At 35.3% G+C, this 23,858-nt stretch overlaps 1 protein-coding gene and 1 long non-coding RNA gene across 2 annotated transcripts; both read right to left on the minus strand.

Annotated features, from left to right (window-relative positions):
- Nucleotides 1-1,565: 1,565 nt before the first annotated feature.
- Nucleotides 1,566-5,325, minus strand: LOC125660840 (uncharacterized). The gene is made up of 3 exons (XR_008799531.1): nucleotides 5,270-5,325; nucleotides 3,635-3,767; nucleotides 1,566-1,693 (listed from the first exon to the last, which is right to left on the minus strand). It is a non-coding gene; the product is annotated as an uncharacterized LOC125660840 (long non-coding RNA).
- Nucleotides 5,326-15,817: 10,492 nt separating this feature from the next.
- On the minus strand, nucleotides 15,818-19,685 carry LOC130051157 (uncharacterized). The gene is made up of 5 exons (XM_056152522.1): nucleotides 19,339-19,685; nucleotides 18,688-18,814; nucleotides 18,316-18,440; nucleotides 17,947-18,040; nucleotides 15,818-16,058 (listed from the first exon to the last, which is right to left on the minus strand). The coding sequence occupies exons 1-5, from the start codon at nucleotides 19,490-19,492 to the stop codon at nucleotides 15,818-15,820; spliced, it is 741 nt and encodes a 246-aa protein (XP_056008497.1). The 5' UTR covers nucleotides 19,493-19,685.
- Nucleotides 19,686-23,858: the final 4,173 nt, after the last annotated feature.

Consider the following 23,858-nt stretch of genomic DNA (forward strand, 5'->3'; position numbering starts at 1 on the left):
GGGCGTTCGCGTCGTAACCGGGAGGTCGAGTGTTCTAGTCCCGCTCGTTTCCTCGACAAAAAGGTGATGATTGTTTCTTCACCAAAAGATCGGCATTTAGAAGTGCAAATAATATTTAATTTGGATTTGACGGATGAAAGGTGAAAATAACGAAGTGATCAATCTCATAACTCCTACAAGCAATACAAAATAGATAGTTGGGCAAACATGGACCCCTGGACACACCAGATGCGGGATCATGTGCCTAGGAGGAGATATCACGAATCGCAGCAGGCATAAGTTTGTTAAAAAAAACTCACTGCTACGGCCATGAGCTCTAGACATAGGTCTAATTCTGTGGTGGATCAACTACAACTGGTGACGTCACAATAGGAGCGACACATGAAGCAGTAAAACAACCCATGTTGTTAACCTCTCTGAGTCAAGGGTCAAATTAATGGATTTTATTTTTGTTTGTTTATCGCCCCTTCCAGAAAAAAACTACAAGAATTTGTCTTAATAATCCTTAGTACACATTATACAGGGTGAATACAGTAGTTATGCAAGTATAAGTCATTGATTGTTCAAACAAAATCACTTCCCAATTATCCATAAATCTTATAAATCGTAACATGATAGTCTGGTTCGCTGATATCATCATCAGAAAAGTAGGTGAATCGAATATATGATATCAACATGGCAAGGAAATATATTTCACATTCCATTATATGTACTTACTTGCAAGGACTTTCCTTTTCACGGCCCTCATATTCGGATGCGCGCCAGTATGCGTCATAGAATTCTTTATCATTCAAGCAGGGAACAAGCGTGTTCAGGACTGAAGGAAATTAAAGTTAAAGGATGAAGAAGTGAAGATAATGGAAACTCATCAATGTCATAAATCCTAGGATTTCATTATAAAAGAACCCCGATGATTGAAAAGGCGACGATTCTTTCCAATCGAAACTACTCGGCTATTGCCGTATCCGCAAATGAACCTCGTATGTGGATCGACGCCATCAGTCTGTTGCCATGTGTACACAAATGCAACTATGACGTCACAGTCGTAAGTTACAATATGAAACGCGAGCTTTCAAATGCATCTAAAATATCATACATATCTAAGGTATTCTACCACTATCATTTTCTACCTACATGTTTATGTATTAGAGTGAATACAACGTTAATAACACCAAAACTAATCTGTGGCGAAAATACAAATAACACATTATACAGGGATTCAGTTCTGGCCTTTTCACCTCATCCACATGTAGGCGCCCTTCCGGTGAAGAAATGCATCGATTTGATGCAATTCTTGCGCCGATCCACGTCCGAGTCCTCTTACCAGTTACGGAAAAAGACGAGCGCGTGATCCGATTGGATTCTTTCATAATACCACGTGGTCTTCGTCATTTCATCATTTTATCATTACGTCATAGATGAGACATTTTCAAATATTCTTTCGCATTCTACCTAAAACGTCGTGTTAAATTCCTTTCTTTATTTCTTTTCAAAATCATTAAACTTAATTGAGAACATTTTTACGTAGTATAATTATATATTTTGATGAATGTTGGAATGTTTACCGTCTGTATTTCGGCACAATTTGATGGATATAATGTTCATTTTCTTTATCATGTTGTTGGGTGGAAAATCCGGCTCGCAATCTTCAGGCGTCGTTAGTTTATAACAAACACTGGCGTTGGTGAAATATCTTAATCATTCGGGGGAAAAAATCTATTCCATTTGTAACTTACCAAAATCTGAAATACTTTGTTAAATTGGATAAATGAAATTTAAAAATGCATCCCTTTGAATGATACATTTTATCGAACACGAACAAAACTGGGAATAAAATGTTAGCATTCAATGTTTGCTTTTGGAGTACAGATAGGCATATTGTTTCTTATGAAAATTAAGATTAAATTTTGAGAAATGCAAATTCAAAATTTGAATACAAATTTAGTAGTTCAAATTTGACTTAAATCAAAATGTAAACTTTGAATTCTGGATTATAGATCTGAAAAGCAATCAATGTGCAGTATTGGACGGAATTTTAAAACAATCCTCTGGTTGACAGATCTGATAAGGAATCAATGCGAGGTCTTACATACAGTTTTAAATAATTTTAAGTAAGGGATACAAGACGAAGATGGTCTATTATGTCAGATACGGGACTGGCACGAGCCGCGTAGCGGCGAGTGATCAGTCCCGTATCTGACACAATTGACCATCGGAGTCTTGTATCTTACTTAAAACATTGTTCTATCTAATAACAAATGCATTTAAAGGCAAAAAACCCACGTACAAATATACATTGGTATAGACAGATATATTTACACCTTTCGTTTCTGATTTGTTTTTAATATTTAATATATTAGGAATTCATAAACTTTAATGGCACACAAGGTCAACTCTTGTCTTTAATTCACAAAAAAATGTTAGCTCGTCATTTCAATTGTCATAATACGATACTCCTCAAAACAAGGTTTTGTTCTTCATGGAAAGCGATTTGAATGCTTCTATTGTCTGAAGACTGTACTCAACAAAACTGGTTTTCTTTTTTGGGTGAATGAGGCTACGTAAAGGGTGTTCGGAAAGAATCTTTTAGAAAAAACAAAACATTGGTTTCCCACATTCCTTTCTGGGAACCCTGATATGATACTGACACGTAGGCCTATAACTGGTATAAAAACAGAAGCCGCAGTCCTCTTTTAGCATTTAGTCTGGGTGCCTTGAAGAAATGGATTCAGATGATTGAAAAGTACATGAGTTTGCGGTAAGATTATTCATTATTTCTACAGATTCTCTTAAATATATTAACAATTTTTTTGCACATTATTTATTTTGCTTGTTTCATTTTTGTTGTATACAAATTTCTTGTTAATCATTTGTAGCCCCAGAAGTGGAAAATGCAATGCATTTTATCTCAGATCAAAAATCGCTCCTAAGGGGAATGTATGGTACAACGTCCCAGTCGGGGTACATCAACTGCAATAGATTGTGGCGAAAATGCTAAAGAGGCAGGATTACAAATCTCTCTTCGGGCTACTGCCGCTACACGCCTATGTGCTGCGGGTGTTGACGAGCAACTTATAGCGGAAAAAAACTGGTTACAGGTCATCTGTGATTCGCAACTACAAACGCACCTCCGAGGAACAATTACAGAGTGTAAGTGATTTAATTCAGAAACCGTCCAGTGTCCCCGCCAGAGCCGAAGAAAGTGAAGCTCAATGAAAGTGTTTCCTATGGATCAGAAAAAGAAATAAACATCACTGCCGGGGATGTAACAGTGAATTTGCGATTTTAATGTGCATGTGTTTAAATGAATGATTGTGACATGGATTTATAACTGTGGTGCCTAAACGATTTCATATACGGTAAAATCGGATTATACATGAAACACTCATTTCGTATAATTTACTGGAATATTTCACGCATTGAATATTGTATTTGATGTACAATAAATATGTTTTCTTGCACAACGAAGAGTGGTCTTTGTTCCTGGTTTTTACTGTCAGTCCAGTATTTCTCATAATATTGGCCTGCTCTTAGTAATACTGGACTATGTTCAGTACAGTATGAAAAATAAAGTACTGTCACGACAAAGAACTGACGTCACAACAATGTTTTAAAACAACGAGACAATACTCACCCACAGACTCTATTGAAAAAGTCGTCCGGGAAATGCAAACTTCCATCGGCGTTGGTGGGTGGTGTTAAATAGGTCACATCCACAGACCGTTTTATGCAGTCATCGTACAACTTATCACAGGGTTTATCTGCCTCTGTAATTGAACAAATGATCTTTCTATCGGCGTCTAATGTGTCTATCAAAAATTATGATATTCTACAAACTGAAACCATCTACCATTCGATGACGGTCAAACAAACCAGCGCTCATAATCCATAGGTCTCTTGATTTTATCATCAGAGATGATAATCTATCACCTCAAAAGTCGCAATAGTTTTAATGATTAATCATTTCATTTAGGTTTGTACTTTGATTTTAGTAAAGATGGGTTGAGTTTGCACATGCTGCGAGACTGACGCACCTTGGGATAACCAAGGCAAGCAGATGTACTTTGGTAAAGTTAAAGTGTGTCCTGGGATAGAAAACATGTTTCTTAGATTAGTAAAGGCGTGTCTGGGGATAGAAAAACACGTGCCCTGTGTCTTGGGAAAATAAAGGTGTGCTATTGGAAAATAAAGGCGTGTCGAGGGAAAGTACAGGCGTTTCCTTGGATACAAAATGTGTTATGGGAGAGGAAAGGCGTATTCTGGGAAAGTAAAGATGTGTCTGGTGATAGTAAAGGCGTCTTACTCGAAAGAAAAAGCGAGAGAGACATATCCTGAGATATTCAAGGCGATCTCTTCGACATTAAAGTGGGAAAAGCATGTCCTGGGGGTAATGAAGATTGAAATATATGTCTTTCAATAGTGAGGAAATCATGTCTTAGGATTCTCCAGTTGAAGAAAGCGTGTCCTAGGCTTATGAAAGGCGAAAATAACGAACAGTGATCAATCTCAAAACTCCTATAAGCAATACAAAACAGAAAGTTGAGCAAACACGGACCCCTGCATAAAGTGAACAAAGCGTGTCCCGGGTTTGCCAAAACGAGAAGCCTGTCATGTGATAGCAAAAGTTGGACGACCTATCCTGAAATTGTGGAAATCATTTGTGAAACAAGCTTGAATATCCATAAACACAATAGAAATGATGAACTTGTAGATAAACACATTGATTTAATACAAGTTCGAGAAATATGTAATTTATATAAAACACATATACATTTTTCTCTGCCAAAATTGCCTCAGTGAAAACCTATATCATTGTATTGATTTTTATCTAGAATATGGATATATCTTAATTTTCACAACCAGGCCATATGTCATCTACTTAGTCCTAAAGAACCTTAATCGCACCAACATTCATTTCATATACTGTATATGTGAATACTTACGTATATTTAATTGCTGTGATAAAATTTAGAAATTCATTTCAAAATTAAGGATTATTTCCCTTATGCATAGCTCTTATCTTTAGAGGAATTTGACTCCACTTTTTTGCACTCTGTGTTCCCTAAAATAGCTCTTACAAGTTTACAGTTATTTCGGATTTCAAAATAGGTACCGTATAAGTTTTACATATAGTAGAGCCGGATTACACAGGTGTTGGGTTAGAAAGGCTTTATTATATCACTTTTTCTGCAGTGTATAATACGGAATTTTATTCATATCAGTTATATCTTTCATGTGAACATGATATAAGAGCAAGACATAAACCTACCCTGACTCTCTGGTACTAACACTGCACCTTATCTGCGGACAACACGCGCTGTGGTACCTCTACACAAAATAGCTGTGATGATCACAAACAATAAGGCTGAAACAGGCATCATCTATCTGATAGTATGGTAGTTTGGTGTATACATGTGTCGGGGTCCGTGTTTGCCCAACTATCTATTTTGTATTGCTTATAGGAGTTATGAGATTGATCACTGTTCGTTATCTTCACCTTGCATCTGCTTCCTAAATCAATTCGACAATTATGTTAGTTAATGCAGTCATTATTCTGCATTTAACGCAATCGTAAAATCCTCAAATTGTACAAAATTGTCTCTCCTTTGTTCAATGACAAACTTCATTACAGTGTGAATATTATCTGTGAGTTTTGATTACCTGCAACTGATATCTTTATTCGAAGTGTGAAAAATATAAAGTAATGCAAAACCAACTGAAGCATTGTTATATAGATAGTGAGTGAAAAGTTCAAAAGCTTATAGTCCTTTTCAATGTGGCTTCAATTGCAAATTCAATGCACTTAATGTCATACCGTCCTGACTGGGTTATTTTGTGTCATATTTGATTTTCTTTGAAATGGTATCTTTATCCAACATGTAGTGAATGTGTATCACCACCAATCAAACCAAACTTTATATATACTAGGGGCTTATTGAACATTTCTGTTGTTGTGTTCTATACTGTTTTCTGTTATGTAATAACGTTACCTGAACACTCCTGCAAGCCCTGTCCTATATTCATGGTTTCACATTATGTAGGAGAAAACTATGTCATTTGTGGGAGTTGTGAGATTGATCGCTGTTCGTTGTCTTCACCTTGCATTTGGTATTTACACAAATTTATCACATATGATTAATGATAAAAATAAGGTTGAAAGGTTTTATTACGAAATTCATGCATCCGGCATTCGCTTGATTGTCGCACTGGCCACGCCCCTTCTGCGTCTGACGGGGAAAGCGTATTGACGTCAAAGCTGCACGTCACAGATTTATTTAGTTGATGTAATGATGTTACATATTTCCTTAGTGATTGAATGACATTACAGATTCCCTTAGTGGATGTAATAACGTTAGATATCTCCTTAGTGAATATAATGACGTCACAGATTTCCTTAGTTGATTCATTGTTATTTCGGATTTCAAACATTTCGGTTGAGAATCACTGAAGAGACATTATTTGTCGAAATGCGCATTTGGTGCATCAAAATGGGTACCGTATAAGTTTTTACATTGATGTAATGACGTTACATGTTTCCTTAGTTGGTGTAGTGATATTACATATTTCCTTAGTCAATGTAATGACGTCACATATTCCCTTAGTTACTGTAATTACAAGATGGTATAACGCTTTTTCCCTACATCTGGATACCCTTGTTGGTCTACAGCATTAATAAGAGTGTTATCAATGTGAACAGTATAAACTTACATGCATGCACGAACGTTTGAAGTCTAATTTCAAATCCTTAATTGTGTGTATGTTGTGTGAAAAAAAAGCTCAAATGTTTAGGCACTTTTAGTCGTTTTTTAATGGAAATAATTTATCACATGTGACTAATGATAAGGATGAGGTTGAAAGGTTTTATTACGAAATCCTTGCATCCGGCATTCTCTTGATTGTCGCAATGGCCACGCCCCTTCTGCGTCTATCGGGGAAAAGGTGTTAGCGTCAAAACTGCACGTCACAAATTTATTTAGTTGATGCAATGATTGTACATATTCCCTTAGTGAATGTAATGATGTTACATATTTCTTTGTTGAATGCAATGACGTCACAAATTTCCTTAGTCGATGTAATGGCGTCACATATTTCCTTAGTGAATATAATGACGTCACATATTCCCTTAGTGGGTGTGATGACAAGGTGTTATAACGCCTTTTCCCTACATCTTCATACCTTTGTTCGTCTACAGCATTAACAACTGTGTTATCAATATGAACGGTATAAGTGTTTTATGAGTGTTTTAGTTTAGTGGAAATATTTAATGTAATATTGGTATCCACCTTAATGACTCCACAATTTATACGTGTCTTCCTTCAAAGCTCAAACGCTTTTGCAGCACCATTCACGAAAACTGATCAAGATGGTTTATATTTGGAAAACTACAACCACTGTACACATGTATATCTGTACGCTAGTAAAAAATAATAATGTACAAACACATCCGCATGCACGCACGTTCTAAGTCTAATTTCATTTCCTTAATTGTTTGTGTGTGTGTTGTGTGGGGAAAAAAAGTTCAAATGTTTAGGCACTTTTAGTAGTTTTTTTTTAAATGGAAATAAATATCACCACTTTAACATGATTTTCACAACTTAAAGGGGAATTAGCTTTTCAATGTTTTAGTTAAACAAAGTGAAACATGAAATATACCATGTAAAATAGGCATTGTTATTTCATATTCACCCCCTGTTTGAGTCTGATAATTGATGAAGAATCGCAGCTCGTGTGCATAATACGCGGCGAATATTCTGACCAAACGGTAATTTTGATTTTATTACATGTATTTGCGATTTGTTGAAATAATGTAATATATTATTAATGGCTTATATACACCTTCTATCAAAATTGACTCAGCAATCACGCTGATATTAAAGTTATTATTCTGGCCATGAATTGTTCGAATAGAAGATACTTATCTCGCATGTAATTAATGATAAATGTCACTACAGTATGTTAATTTTTTGTAAACTGTGTAAGTCAGAAGAGGGTCACTAGTTATGTAAAATTCGGCTGACATCGTTGACCTTATTCATTAAATGATATGCCATCTTTCTTTCTAGGAAATTCCATTGAAAACAATTACCTATGGAGTATGTTCAGAACATTTCCATAGTTTAAAGCTGACATGAAGTAATAAATATAGCATAATTCTATATGTCCGCCATATTTCTCTGCTAATCCGCCATATTAGTTGGAATTTCTATTGTTATATGTATCGGGGTTCGCATGGTATATAAGGGGACGAGCTTTGCTACGCTTCACTTCACATCAGTGTCTTCGATTTACCTGTGTGGGTAGCTTCGACAGGTAACACGTACATCTCCGATACTAATTTAGAGGACATCAAGAAATGAAATCACGTTTTGGAACACCACGCAGTGCTCAAAATTATAATAAACATATCATACAGTAGTAAATCATTCTAAATATATATATTTGGATAAATATATATAGAATGTCTTTACTTTACGTGAACGTGCGTACATTTGCAGTAAATATGTCAAAACTATACCAAAATGCGGAGAAATATTTCATCTTTTATCTATTGATAAAATGGAATAAGCAAAGAGTATACAATCTATACCATTCACAATTACTTCAAGTAAAAGACTACTGTACTTATAAAAATGGCATGTATGCTCGCCATGAAAACGCATCGAATGCGGACGACTATTTACCTGGGCCTACTCGTAATATCTGTAAAGGACCGCAGATGTACGTGTACACTTGTTGAAAATACTCTAAGTAGTAGTAAAACTCCCTTTATTTGCATAATCCATGAAACAAAACGATAAACTCCATTTGCATTCCAACAGTAAACAACATTGTCCATTGTACAGACTGCGACACACTTAGCCCGTGCCGATCAGCTATCTTCAATCAGGGGAAGTATCAGAGTATAATATTTACCCTGTATTGTGCATGAATCCTTATACCATATGATTTACTGGTCAGAGTATTGCAGATTTATAAATCAGGAAATCATTTAGGTACATACATTTGCATATACAACACTGTACGAGTGTATGGGATGAGAGAGAGAGAGAGAGAGAGAGAGAGAGAGAGAGAGAGAGAGAGAGAGAGAGAGAGAGAGAGATAACAACGAGAGAGATAACGACGAGAGAGAGAGAGAGATAACGACGAGAGAGAGAGAGAGAGAGAGAGAGAGAGAGAGAGAGAGAGAGAGATAACGACGAGAGAGAGAGAGATAACGACGAGAGAGAGAGAGAGAGAGAGAGAGAGAGAGAGAGAGAGAGAGAACCGATGATCTTGTAATAATCGTGCTCTTATTAAGACAAATGATATCGTTAATTCAATAAAAAGAGAACAGCACTAGTAACTCAATATTGCTCTCATTAATTGATAATACAGATTTATTTGATTCATTTAATTAAAGCACGCATTAATTAAAAATTAAACATATTTTTAAATAATGTTATTTTCAATTACTTCATTTTATGCTAATTTGGCGCTCAATATATCTTGTATATCTATGCCATTTTGCGTTATTACATTCTGCGTCGAACTCGACGCAAATTGTACTAATGCAAAACGTAATAATCGAGTTTACCATATTATGCGTCGTTATCAAACATCAAGGGGAGAGGACAAGAGTGTCTGTCACCCACCTTTAATAACAATATCCATTTTTTGTTCGTTTGTAATGCAAATAAAAGATACATTGAGTGACAACCCCTCCCCCACTTACCCCAGCTTGAAAGTTCTGATATAATAGTAGAAGACACACCACCACCAATTAAGAAAATGAAGATATGAGGCACTCATAGTAGAGGACTCTAACCACCCCACCCGACCCCCAACGACTGAAGAAAATGAAGTGTAGGGGGAAATTATTGAGGTAGTCAAAGTAAAAGACTCTTTAACCCTTCACCCCACATTAGGACTTTGAACATCGGACAAAACATCTTGGTTTGTTTGGGTGAATTGTTTTATTTTATTGCTATTTGCGTTCATCTTTTTTAATTATTATTTTGAATGGCAAGAAATTTTGAAGAATCCAATTTTCCATTTTTTCCCCTGTTGTACCCCCCCCCAAATGAAAAATGACGATACATGTCTGGTTATTACATGTACATTTTGTTTTGCAACACATGTATGTATACTAATTGTATGGTGCATGTAGAATTACAGGACTATAGCATTTGTGTGTTTTAACGTTTCTGTAACATGCCATAATGATTACTTTGAGGCTTGAGTGTAATTTATTCATAAATATTTTCATTTCGTAGATCTGGCGCAATGGCCGTACATAGAAATTTCAAGTTCAAATGTATTCGATAAGATGTTAGTATGCATAAATCAGTAAAATTCGTGCTGAGCTTTTATTTGATATGATACAATGTCAATATACTGTAATGCATTAGTAGGATATGCAGAAGGCAAGAGTATAAACATTTTCTTTTTTCATTATCAGTATCAATATCTATATGATCACGAAAAAACGTTATATAATTTATATCCGGATTCATTTATACCGATTTAGATATCAATAAAAACAAAGCTGCATAGTTTGGGAGAGGGGTTTCTAATGAGTCTGATGAAATTAAAAGAAGGAACCCAACATTTGCATTCAAACTAGATATACTTCAACATGAATTCATTTCTGCTCTGACTGAAAGCATGATTCTAAATTTGGGAACGAATCTTGCATACAAAATAAGTAATAGGGGAACACATAAATTCGAGCTCCTTTGGAATTTAATGAAATGTAGATATGCACCTTTCTTTCAACACGAATTGATATGTTGTTTCAGGCACGAAAACAGGGGGTTGGGGTGGGCAGGAAGGCTGGTCTGCTTTCCCCACTTTTTTTGACAATTTACTTTTTTCCCGTTATTCTAACATACAAAGTCAGTATTTTCTACATGCACAGTTCAAACTAATTTTTTGTTTAAATTTGTAATGAATTCAATTATAAGCATCAACTCCTGTAAGTTTCCAATATATTGTCAATCACAAATTTTTAAATAGGTGGACATTTTTAATGCTTGAAAGCTTACATTTATATAAGAGATCAATTTTCTTTCCTTCTGTGAAATGATATATTATAAATCAAAGTAGCTCTCTCTCTCTCTCTCTCTCTCTCTCTTTTTCTCTCTCTCTCTCTCTCTCTCTCTCAATGAATATGGACACACAGAGACCGTAAATAATTATGTGGTTCCAAAAGAGACAACAAAATTATATTTTCGTTTATAAATTTCCTTTCATATGTGTCTTTGTGTAATGAACTGTTTATTATGGATTGCAAATGTAATACACGCATTTGCACACAGATGTATATTTTCGATCATTATTCCCTTATTTGTATATCCAAGTTTGTATATGATCATCGAGAAATTTTGAATTGTGCACGCTATATATCCAACCAGATATTAGATTCCCCATTTCTATAAACTGCAAAACCTCGACCAGACAAGCATTCAATACAGGAAAAATTTTCGACTCTGACATCTCCCCTGATTGAAGACACACTGTTTGGCACGGGTGAAGTGTGTCGCAGTCTGTATAATGGAATGAGAACGTGTTGTAAAGTTCTAACGAGATACAAATGGAGTTTATCATTTTGTTTCGTGGATTTATCAGAATAAAGAAAATCTAATATTTTCGGTAAGTGCACATCTCCCATACCTGTTGAATAGACGCCCGTATTTGATACTTTTTTTGGCGATTATACCTTGTGCATTGCATATTATGCATATGGCATGCACCTTTATTTTGCAAGAATTGATATAAATAATATATTTTATGCTCTTTGCCTATTCCATTCTATCAGTATGTAATTGACAAATGATTTATCCGCATTTATTTTATTAGAAAATGCAAATACTTGCATGCACTTACAAGTATGCAAGAAAAGCTTTTTTTTTTTTTTTTTTTTTTTTTTTGCATTTTTGTCTAACTTATCTAAACTTCCAGAATGTTGCATTAGTATACAATCAATATTTTGTAATTTTGAGCAAAGCATAATGTTTTAAAATGTTATTTTATTTGTTTCTCATTCCCTATATATTACTATCGGAGATGTGCACTGGTCGAGTCCACCTAGAAAAATCACTCAGGTGTGACAATCACATTTGGGGTATATACGGGTAGAGTAAATTAGGCTACCTGAAAGAAATATGGCGGATAAGATGAGAAAAGTGTACGTAGTTATTAATTCATGTCAGCTTTAACTTAAGAAAAAATACCCTTTAAATTAACGAAAGGATTTTAAAATGGTGGTATACGTGTCCTGTTTTACGTCCCATTCAAAATTATCACAATCATTTAGAGAAATGTTTTCTATGGCATTCTAAAGATCACCCCTTTCTCAAATGCCGCAAGAACCTAGCATGGACTTAAATTGTGTAGCGCTTTACTTGCAATGGTGTCATTTCCATATCAGTAAATAATTATCGAACGTCCCGTTCAACAATATGCATTTTAAATAGAATTATGAGTTTTAAAACCCGGATATGACACCTTGAATTCAAGTAAAACCAATCAATACATGCACCCCATTACTGATATTGATATTGGCGCTATGCTTCTCATAGGAAATATAGTCTTAAAAATGTTTTTTTTTTTTAAATATTGTGTGTCCAAAAGTATTTCTGAATACTATTATCATAGTTTCTTTCCTGACCAGTTTTACGGTGAGTATCGACTTTTGCTGATACGTTTTCCTATCAGTCTTTATTTTTGACTTGTATAAATCAATGAGCATCAAATTTACACTAAACCTCAGCAGATGAAAATTCATTGAATAATTTCGGTACTCTAGTAAACACATCTAACTTGTGACGTAGTTTATTTACTTAGAATTTTTATAAACAACGCGTCTGATCGGAGGGGAGACAACCGACGTAACCGGCATAAACAGATATGATATCAATCATGGACGGTATCAAGAACAACTGGCATCGTTGCGTACCTATTTTGAATTGAAATGAAAGATCACGAGTCTGAACCATCCCATCGTTAGATTCCCCACACATCGGATACTCCTTATTCATTATTCCGGGTATGTTTATAACAACTCATGTGCTGATATCCATTTTCACATCAAATTTACAAAACTACCAACCATCTATAAATAATTACTTTACTAATGACTTTTTCCATATCCTAATTATTTTCATAATAATATTGAATTAACCTTTCTGGTCTGATTTATCTCCTAGACAGGGGTGATTCAATGAAGGTAGACAATGGATATGTTCTGCACAAACTATTTTAGTTAATTCCTACGAGATCAACAGTCCGAGGAAGAAGTAGTAAAGGCCCAGGCAGTAGCAAAACTAAGGATAATATTAAGAGTTATATCCATTGAGTCAAGGAGTACCATCTGTTTGATAGTGTCATTCCCTTGAGTATGGTAAGAAGAATACATCAATTATGGATGATGACAAATATGCTAACTTCATACAAAGCTTCTATCGTCAAGGGATGGAAGTACAACCAGCGATAATAAACTAGGATCACTAAATTTCAGATTTAAAACCAAAGTTAGTATATTTCAGATCTAAAACTAAGGCTAATAATGATAATATAGTCCATTTCAGATTAAAACCAGGATAGACAGATTCCAGATTTAGAACCAGGCCTGTGAAATCAGGATAAGTGTTTTTCATAAAGGGACATTAAATTTTATATTTCACTAAAGGACTAGTAAATTTCAGATTTAAATCCAAAGATATTTGTTTTTAGGTTTAGATACGAAATACCAAATTCTGGATGGAAAACACAAAGTATTAAATTTTAAAACTACGGATAGAATAAATTCAGTAAAACAATTGCTCATCAATTTCAGATTTAAAACCACGGTTAGTAAGATTGCAAGTGTAAAACTAGGACAAATAGATTTCATATTACACTGATGAAGAATCTGAAATTATCCCGTTAGTCATGCAATATAATTGGAAGTTTACCGTTGAGATATATTCAATAAATGTTTAAATATAACATAGATATGAGATACTCTCTTGTGTTAAGATCCATTCAATAAATGTTTAGATATAACTTAGATATGGAAGACTCTCTTGTGTTGAGATATATTCAATAAATGTTTAAATATAACATAGATATGAAAGACTCTCTTGTGTTGAGATATATTCAATAAATGTTTAAATATAACATATATATGAGAGACTCTCTTACGTTGAGATATATTCAATAAATGGTTAAATATAACATATATGGAAGACTTGCTTGCGTCTTATCTGGAGTTTACTGGAATTTATTGAACCAACAAATAAATGAAAATAAAGATTATTAATAAAACATATTACTGTTCGTTATCTTCATCTCCCGTCTTGAGTTGGAGGTCATAGCAAAATATTCTATTCTCCTCGTGTAAAAGCTTTTGAATAAAGTATGCCTCATAACAATATAAGCATGATGTTAGGTAATAAAGGAACACAATTCGTGATCAGAGGAATTCAAACAGACATATAGCAGACAGGGGATGCTTACTCTTCCTAGACAGCTGATACTACCTCTTGTATATCCAGAGGTCCGTGTTTGTCCAAGTCTTTATTTTGTATTGTTTATAGGAGTTGTGTGATTGGTCACTATCCTTTATCTTCACCTTTCACCTTTCTCGTAGATAGTTAATGTAGGTCCAAAGCACCTTTTTATAATAATTTCAGAGCAGTTGTGCGTATAATCAGATTGGCGTTTAACATAAATGAAGCGAATGTAACGAACAGTTAGAATTGGTACTGCACTCGTCACATGTTGGATCATTCTTAACATATTGAATTGAATACGGATTATTCCCCTTACCTGATCAAGCTATACAGTTCATGCTGGATATGGCTGATCAACAGATGATGTTTTCTACTTAAGGTAACTGATACCACGGATTATATATCAAGGTGTCTGTGTTTGTCCCACTCGGACTTGGGTCAACTGTATGAACGGTGAAGATAAAGAACAGTGATAAATCTCATGACTTCTATCAGCAATACAAATAGAGAGTTGTGTAAACACGGACCCCTGAACACACCAGAGGTGCGAACAGACAAACACGGACCCCTGGATACACCAGAGGTGGGATCAGATGCCTAGGAAGAGTGAGGATCCCCTGCTGACTGGTCACACCCGCCGTGAACGCGATAAGATAAGTCGTACGTTGAATTAAATTTACCTCCAAATTAGATTTGAATGAATCACTCTTTAAGAATAACAGAAATCGGAACAATTCAGAAATAATATTTGAAAAGTTGTTAGGCATTCGGATTTATAATATCGATCACTCCTCGTTATATCCATTTGTAAATTTCATTTCTTACACTATATTGCCTATATCAAAAAAGACTTTACTTTGTCTTTAATCCTTGTGAAAGCTGAAACTACATGGATGGTATTAATCGTTAACGATGATTTGCAAATTATTAATTACCATAATTTTGAACATTTGTTCCAGTAATGCTGATTTTACTGTAAAATCATTATACTAATAATATTTTTATTGCACGTCATGACGATGTGATCTTGTAAAATGATTATTATAATGCAAGTTTTACAGTAAACGCTTTGTTTGTGTTGATTGATTAATGCTAGTTCCACCGCGATACCTGTGTTTATGTTAATGCTAGCTTTCCCAAAAATGCTGATTTGTCTCTGATTTAGTTATGCCACTGATTTTACATTTAACCTATATTGATTTCCTATCTACATTTTATTTACATTCATTTCTGATTCGTATTCATTAATTGAAATAATACGTAGAAAATAGAATAATGTAATTCAATGCTTGTGGAAACTTAGAATACATGACCAACGATTACACTGAGGTTGAAAGGTTTTATTACAAAATCCATCCATCCATCAATTTCTTCATAGTCGTACTGGCCACGCCCCTCCTGCGCCTGTCGGGGGTAAGGGTGTTGACGTCAATAATGCAGCTTTGATCATCAGATTCGGGATATAATAAGGTAATGAAATCATTCCCAAAGTCCTCCACGACTGTTTTCAGGTTGGTATATTCAGTTTCACCACATTTGTATTTGGCGACTCGTAAACCCTGCCGAATTTTTTCCTTGGCCACCCTTCAATAAAATCAACGTATCACTGAACACTTGTCTGAACAAAATTAACGTATCAGTGAACACGCGTCTGACGCAACATCAGTAATACTAAGGGCAGGAAGTCGGGATCAAATACTTTTAAGTGTTTTGAATCTCCGCCGGAAATGGCTGGTATTTTATTTCGATTTTCATCTAGTAGACTGACTAAGCATTTTGAACTAAATATATCTCAATGCATGTGGCTCTTTCAATTTCTGAAACAAAACAGTATTTTATACAAATTCAACATCTTAACTCGAGTCCCGTGGAGATCCGCGTTAGAGTAGGTCCTCAGTACACTTGTTTGTCATAAGAAGTGACCAAAAGGAGAGGTCGTTCGGATAAGAACACAAAAAGCGAGACACGGTGTCGCAGCAGGAGGGACACGATACAGACTTCTCTCTGCTCAAAGGCTGTAAGCGTCGAACATATACCTACATTTCTAAGCCCTTCGGTAATGGCGACGTCTCCATATGAGTGAACAATTCTCGAGAAGAACGTTAGATAATACACGGACAGTCAATCAACAAGTCTTAATCCAACAGTATTAATATCCGATTCACTTACGTCTCGTCTGAGAAGTTGATAGAAATGAACAACTAAAAATAGGGAACAGCGTCCAATCTCATAGAGGATGAAAAGGAGGAGATAACAAACAGTCATCAATCTTAACTCATATAAGGAAAGGTGAAGATAACGAACAGTGATCAATCTCATAACTCCTACAATCAATACAAAATAGATAGTTGAAAAACCAAGGACCCCTGGACACACCAGAGATGGGACCAGGTGCCTAGGAGGAGTTAACATCAACTGTCGACCGGTCACACCCGTCGTGAGCTCTATATCCTGATTAGGTAAACGGAATTATCCGCAGTCAAAATCAGTGTGGCAAGAACGGCCTAACAATCGGTATGAAACACGGCAGACAGCATTTGACGCAATGATAGGTTGTATTGAGGAACTAAATCGTTATAACGAGCATAGAATTTGCGAGATGCTGACTTCAATCGAGACTGTTGAAATCCCTGTACAATCAACTCGTTTGTCTGCAGCTTACCTCGATTTAAAAACTGACTATACGCAGAACAAGCTCTTGCATATCGAATCAGTTGAGATATATAAACACCATATGCAGGCGACAATGGAACATTGCTACATAAATGTGGGAAGTTGACGATGGAGAAGCTGAAATCATCCCGTTTGTCATACAGTTGAGTTGTTAGTTTGCCGTTAATGTCTACTTTCAGGTGATAATGGAATATAGCTACATCAATATGGGAAGTTGATGATGGATAAGGAATAGACATTTAAGAGTTGGACATATACGGATCACTAGATATACGAGATGTAGGAGGAGTAAACATCTTCTGTCGACCGGTGACACCCACTCTGAGCACTGTATGTTGATAAGGTAAACGGGGTAATTTGCAGTTAAAACCAGTATGTAAAGAACGGTCTTATAATTGGTATGAAACACACCAGACAGCTTTCGACTGAGTGATAGATTGTATTTGCAAATTAGATTATGACGGTCATATAATTTGGAAAAAAAATGTTAACTTCAAACGGCGTTGTTGAAACTCCTGTAACAATGCTATTTCTCGATATCCTGTCTCCATCTTACAATATTGATTATGTGCAGATCATGTTCTTGAATGTCGAATCGTCTGGAGGACATGCAGGTGACAATGGAATACTGCTAGACATATATAGCAGGTTGACAATGAAGTAATATCCTTTGTCATAAAGCTCACATTAGAGCAGATGGTGTCATCTCCTCTGTCATAATGTTCACAACAGTAAAGCGGAAGTGAGCTTGTTTATCATAAAGGTGTGTACATAATTAATTTCACAGTCGATTACTTACTTGCAACGATTCCCACCCTCCTCGTCTTCAACTGGGCGCATGTATTCCTCATAGAAATATTTATCATTCAAGCAGTGAATAAGAGTGTCTATGGCTGAAATAAAGCATTGGCAAGGGTAACGATTTCTCTATGATGTACAACTAGCTTCTGTGAAAACAAGAGCTCTCAATGATACTTCTCACCTTTTCCCGCCGCTGTTTCAATATTGCAAAAATGTTAAACATTTTATCATTTGCCTTCTATTTCTGACGTAATATTTTGTTTGTGTTTATTGTCAAAGACATTGTATTGAAATGAAGAAATTTTCAGCCTGGGATGAAAGGTGAAGATAACGAACAGTAATCAATTTGGTATCATAATTGTTTTACCGTCTGCGTTTCGACACAATTTGATGGACATGATCTTCGATCCCTTCACTGCTTTCCTCGAAAAACGTGGCCCGCATGATGTCGATTTCATTTTTTCATAACAACCACTGAATGTGGCGAAATATCTGATAAGCAATAAGATGTATCGGTGATTATCCATCAAAATGAAAATTCATATGCAAGTGAAAATAACAAAACCTAATGATACTTTGGTAACAATTTGTTCATTTTATCCATGCACAGTAAACCGGATTTAATTTGGGAACAAATCCAACACTTACCTTTGGTGTAGATAAAGATTAATTGTGTAGCAACTCATTTTTCCTCTTCAAAACGAAGTTAAACGTTGAATTATAGGAATGTATCACTTACTCACATGCCCTTGTGAAGAAATCGGGCGGGAAATACAAACTCCCATCAGATTTGGTGACCGGTTTTACATCCCCCTCATTTACATTCTTCATACAAGTCCTGTACCTTCTAGAACAGTATCCTTCCACTGCAATTAAACAAATGTTTCCAGCGTAAAATTTCCTAAAATGTTGTTTTTTGATAACAAAAATGGTTGGTGGGCTGTATATTACTTAACGTCCTGCTCGAGAACTGTTCACTCATATAGATGTAGATAAGCCACCAATGCCGGTGAAGGGCTGCAAAATTTAGATTTATGATCAGCACTCACAGTCTCTAAGCAGGGGTAGTAAAGATGAGCATTGTACAGGTAAAGCGGAATAGTGTCACCCTGCATTGACAAGGGGGGGGGGGGGGGTCTATAGTGAAAGGAGTATACAAGTAACACTTCATCAATCATAAACAATATACATATGGATATCCATAAACTAGTAACGGACATCCACACACACACACACAGAGAGAGAGAGAGAGAGAGAGAGAGAGAGAGAGGAGGGAGACGCGCTCACGCTTCACTACAGGTTGGGGAAATCAAATGCTAGACAAATAATTATCGACACACGGTTTTATAAAACAAATGTCATATATAGTGAGCGCACAGTATTCACTCACCGTGCCTTTCCGTTACTATCGTCTCATAATCTCGCCTGACAAAACGTGCGGTGGTACATCTACATAAAATAGCTGTGATGATCACAAACCCTAACACTGAAACAGGAGTCATGTCTCTGATACTATGGTAGTATGGTGTAAACATGTGTCGCATCTATTGTCTTATATACACCTGCTTCCCTACATTATTTCGACAATTACGGTTGTTAGTAAAGTCATTATTCTGTATTTATCACAGCCATAACATTCTCGAATTGCAGAAAATTATCTCTCGTTTGTTTATTGACAGACTTTACTCCAGTGTGAATGAATTGTTGATGAAGTTTAATTATTAACAACTGGTATCTTTATACTATAATATAAAGTAATGGAATGTCAAATGAACAATTTATATGTTTATATGGTGAGTGAAGAGTTCAGACACTAGTAGTCCTTTTTAATTTATTGGCCTCAATTGCGAATTCAACGAACTTAATGTCAAAACGTCCTGACTGAGAGTAATCCTGTGTCATCTCTAATCATTGTGCATCAATAGAATGAACGAGATGGTAAACACATCTGGCACAATTGATATGACTGCTAATCTACTGAAGACATTTTTTTTTCAAATTGATCTTATCCATGAAATATTGATATTCAAAATTCAGCGAAATTCAAATTGAGATTTAAAATTCGGTTCAGAATGACAAAGAATATCCGTGTGATTTTAACAAGCAAAGGCATATATTGTTACTTTATCACTTAAATATATTTCTCTGTTTAAGAGTCTGGATTGTATATGGATAGATCTGTACATTTTAGTTTGTCACTTTCTAATCTATGTATAACTTTTCATAGTTAATTTCTTTTTCTCGATTCACATTGGAGCTAATCGAACACACCTTTACCCTGTTCTGGACCTCTTTTAAAACTGTAAACACCCTTTATCAAACCTCAGTGTAATGGAGCATTAAACCACCAGCCTTTGCTCTCAGTATGAACGAGAAGGACGCATTCACCTTCTCAGTAATTTCCAAGCTATCAAGTACATATTACCAGTAACATACCAGTATTCAGAAACACTTTAAAGCCACTTTTATCTAAATATTGCTTTTGTTCTGTTTTTCTATTGTGAGTTTTATTTTGATAATTTTAAAAGTATTTTCTTTGTTGAAAAGGTCCTAGAGCTTCTAATCGTCATTATTCATACTTTGTGCTGCTATATACTCTTATTTGCAAAGTAATGCGTATATGTTTTAGGGTACTAAAATCCCGAGTATATTACGATACCAAATTATACGTCGGGTTCGTATTCTCTATATAAAAGATTAAACTAACAAGATTTTTTTTTGAGTATCCAGGAAATTGCCAAAATTATAGAGAGATTAATGAACAATATCGTATGTTTCATGCGGCTGATTCCATTATACCATTTCTATTTTAATTTATTTGTTAATGCGATGCAGATATGAACTGCGTGTATATGAATTTTGATAGCTGCAAAAATGTAGTTATCTAACCACATACTGGGACAGATCAGAGAGCTACAGATCCACTCCTTGTAAAAACCTTAGATTTACGGCGAACAAAAACATGTACACGTGTGAGGCGTTGCATCGCTCTATTCTTGCATTATCTTCTCATAGATTCAATGTAAAAAAGATCGTAACATATTTCCCTACTATATTCGTGTCCAAACATACCTTCAAACATTCAGTGAAGAACAAAATACAGTCTTGCCCTGTCAAGAAAATTCACCAAAACACTAAATATGGTATTTGAGAATGTGTAATTAAAAAACGGCAACTATTGGGTTTTTTACTCTCAATAGAAACTGTAATATATTCAACGGAAAACCCTATATGAAATTGACGGCGTCGCCACTTTGACATTAGTTTTGACGTAAATATACAAGGGTTCTCCCAAACAGTTGTATAGTCAAGCGATATTTTCAAACGTCTGATAACGTAGAAAAATCAAATGTGTAGCACATATATAGAAGTTGAAACTTTCAATATCATATCATTATTTCTCTTACCAGTCACGTGCCTTCTCGTTTAAAAGATCATATGGGTCACAATGCAGTTGACGAATATAAAGGATTCTGATCTCGCTCTCTCACAATTTTGTTTATGCCATCCATAGTAAAATAAAGGCATGAAGGAATGAAAAATTCCGACTCCGACGTTGATAAATATCATGCATTAAAGAAATATGCATGAAAGTATGAATTGACTGATATTAACTTATTTATAAGTCACAAGTAAAATTTGATAATCTTACAAGCGATCTTATACCATAATAAACACATAAATCAAAGAAATACAAAATTCCGGAAAAATTTAAATAAAAGAATTTTTTTAAAAATTCAACTTGTCCCCAGCTCTTGACCGGGACGATATTTGCAGAATATACTTATTTAGATATCAAAAGTATTAATGTGAAAATTTAACCGCGGTCAACGACTTGGAAGGCATTACATTTTTCTGCATTTTGTGATTAACAGACGTAAAAATACCATTTTTGGGACTCCTTGTGGTGGTTTTAAACACTATATATCACATATACGCGCACGTGCACTGAATATCTCATATGTTTTGGTCTTAAGGTGTACTATAATGATACTTCATACAAATTAACGTTAACATGCTGGAATGAATACGACACTTTATGATTAAAGTTAACATGCTGGAATGAATACGTCACTTTATGATTAACGTTAACATGCTGGAATGAATACGTCACTTTATGATTAACGTTAACATGCTGGAATGAATACGGTACTCTACGCCAGCACACATGAACTTCAAGAAGCGCTTTAACATGCTGCCTGAGGCGTTGTAATTTACACCCTCATGTATTTTCAAACATGACATTTATTTCTTATATTGACATTCTGCTCTCATGCCTTTTGTTACTCCAGTAATTAAAAAAAGGCGTAATATATTCATTAAGATTCAAGCTGCAGAACTGTAGCTCTCTGAAATAATATTGAGGCGGATCACAGAGCTACAGATTCACCCCTTGTAAAAACTCTCAATTTACGGCGCACATAAACACACACATGGTTGAGGCCGTATATCGCTATGTTCTTGCATTGCCATATAATCAATTTAAAAGAAAATCCCAAACATAGTTTTCGATCATACATGTACGTGTGTCCAAACATGCCTACATTAAAGTCTCATACGACCCACAAACTCAGTTTTAATGATTTTGTTTGTTGACTTAGCCATGTTGAAGTTAGATAGTCAGTCACTTACATAATATCGTCTAAATATGAGGTAATGTCCTCACAATCATTTCTAGTTAAACATTTTAGATGATAAATCATCCCGGTTTGGTTAAATAATAATTGTTCATGTAAGTGAACTCACGTCTACGCGGCTTTCAATAGTCTGACGCGTTGCCTATAATTGCTATCAGAGCGTAGGAGATCAGTCGTGTCTTTTGTAACATTTTCTATAATCAAGAGCTTATTTTACCTTGACAAAAACTACAGGTTTTATTTATATCAATTATCAGTGTTTAAATAAGTGAAAAACAAACATATAATCTGTAACGGAAATTCTGAATAGATACCAATAGGAACATGGTTCGAATATGACACGCTACCTAGCATGGCTCCGTCATCAAACGTAATCATTTGAAGCGGTAGGGTTATATGGAAAAAAACAAGATACGGTTTGGACATTCCAGCATGTTAACTTTAATCATAAAGTGTCGTATTCATTCCAGCATGTTAACGTTAATCGTAAAGTGTCGTATTCATTCCATCATATTAACGTTAATCATAAAGTGTCGTATTCATTCCAGCATCTTAACGTTAATCATAAAGTGTCGTATTCATTCCAGCATCTTAACGTTAATCATAAAGTGTCGTATTCATTCCAGCATCTTAACGTTAATCATAAAGTGACGTATTCATTCCATCATGTTAACGTTAATCATAAAGTGCTGCAGTTCATGCTCCCATGTGTTTCAAAAACCGAAAATGTTTCTTCATGTTGAGTAGTGAATGCCCTCACGTGTTTCAAAAAACAAAAATTCTTTCTGAAATACAATAAGTCTGATATCAGTCATATATCTTTTCAGGTGGAATAGTGAATGCAGGTAAAAGTTATAATAAAATGACTTATATTCTGGGCATTACTAAATGTCAGAGCCTTTCATACATTATTCATTTATTCAACGCGGCTATTTCAACAAGCAAAGTTTGATATCAAGGTGAAGATAACGAACAGTGATCAATCTCATAACTCCTATAATCAATACAAAATAGATAAGATTCCCCCTTTTAATATATAGTAGTAATTTAAGGAACCATTTAAATGAATTTCAGAACCAACGTTTACCCCCCCCTCCTCCACGACTTAGGATCAACGTTTACCCCCTCCTCCTCCACGACTTAGGATCAACCTTTACCACCTCCTCCTCCACGACTTAGGATCAACCTTTACCCCCCTCCTTCTCCACGACTTAGGATCAACCTTTACCCCCCTCCTCCACGACTTAGGATCAACCTTTACCCCCCCCCCTCC

The sequence above is a fragment of the Ostrea edulis genome, unplaced genomic scaffold (genome assembly GCF_947568905.1).
Source record: "Ostrea edulis unplaced genomic scaffold, xbOstEdul1.1 scaffold_75, whole genome shotgun sequence".
Classification (NCBI taxonomy): domain Eukaryota; kingdom Metazoa; phylum Mollusca; class Bivalvia; order Ostreida; family Ostreidae; genus Ostrea; species Ostrea edulis.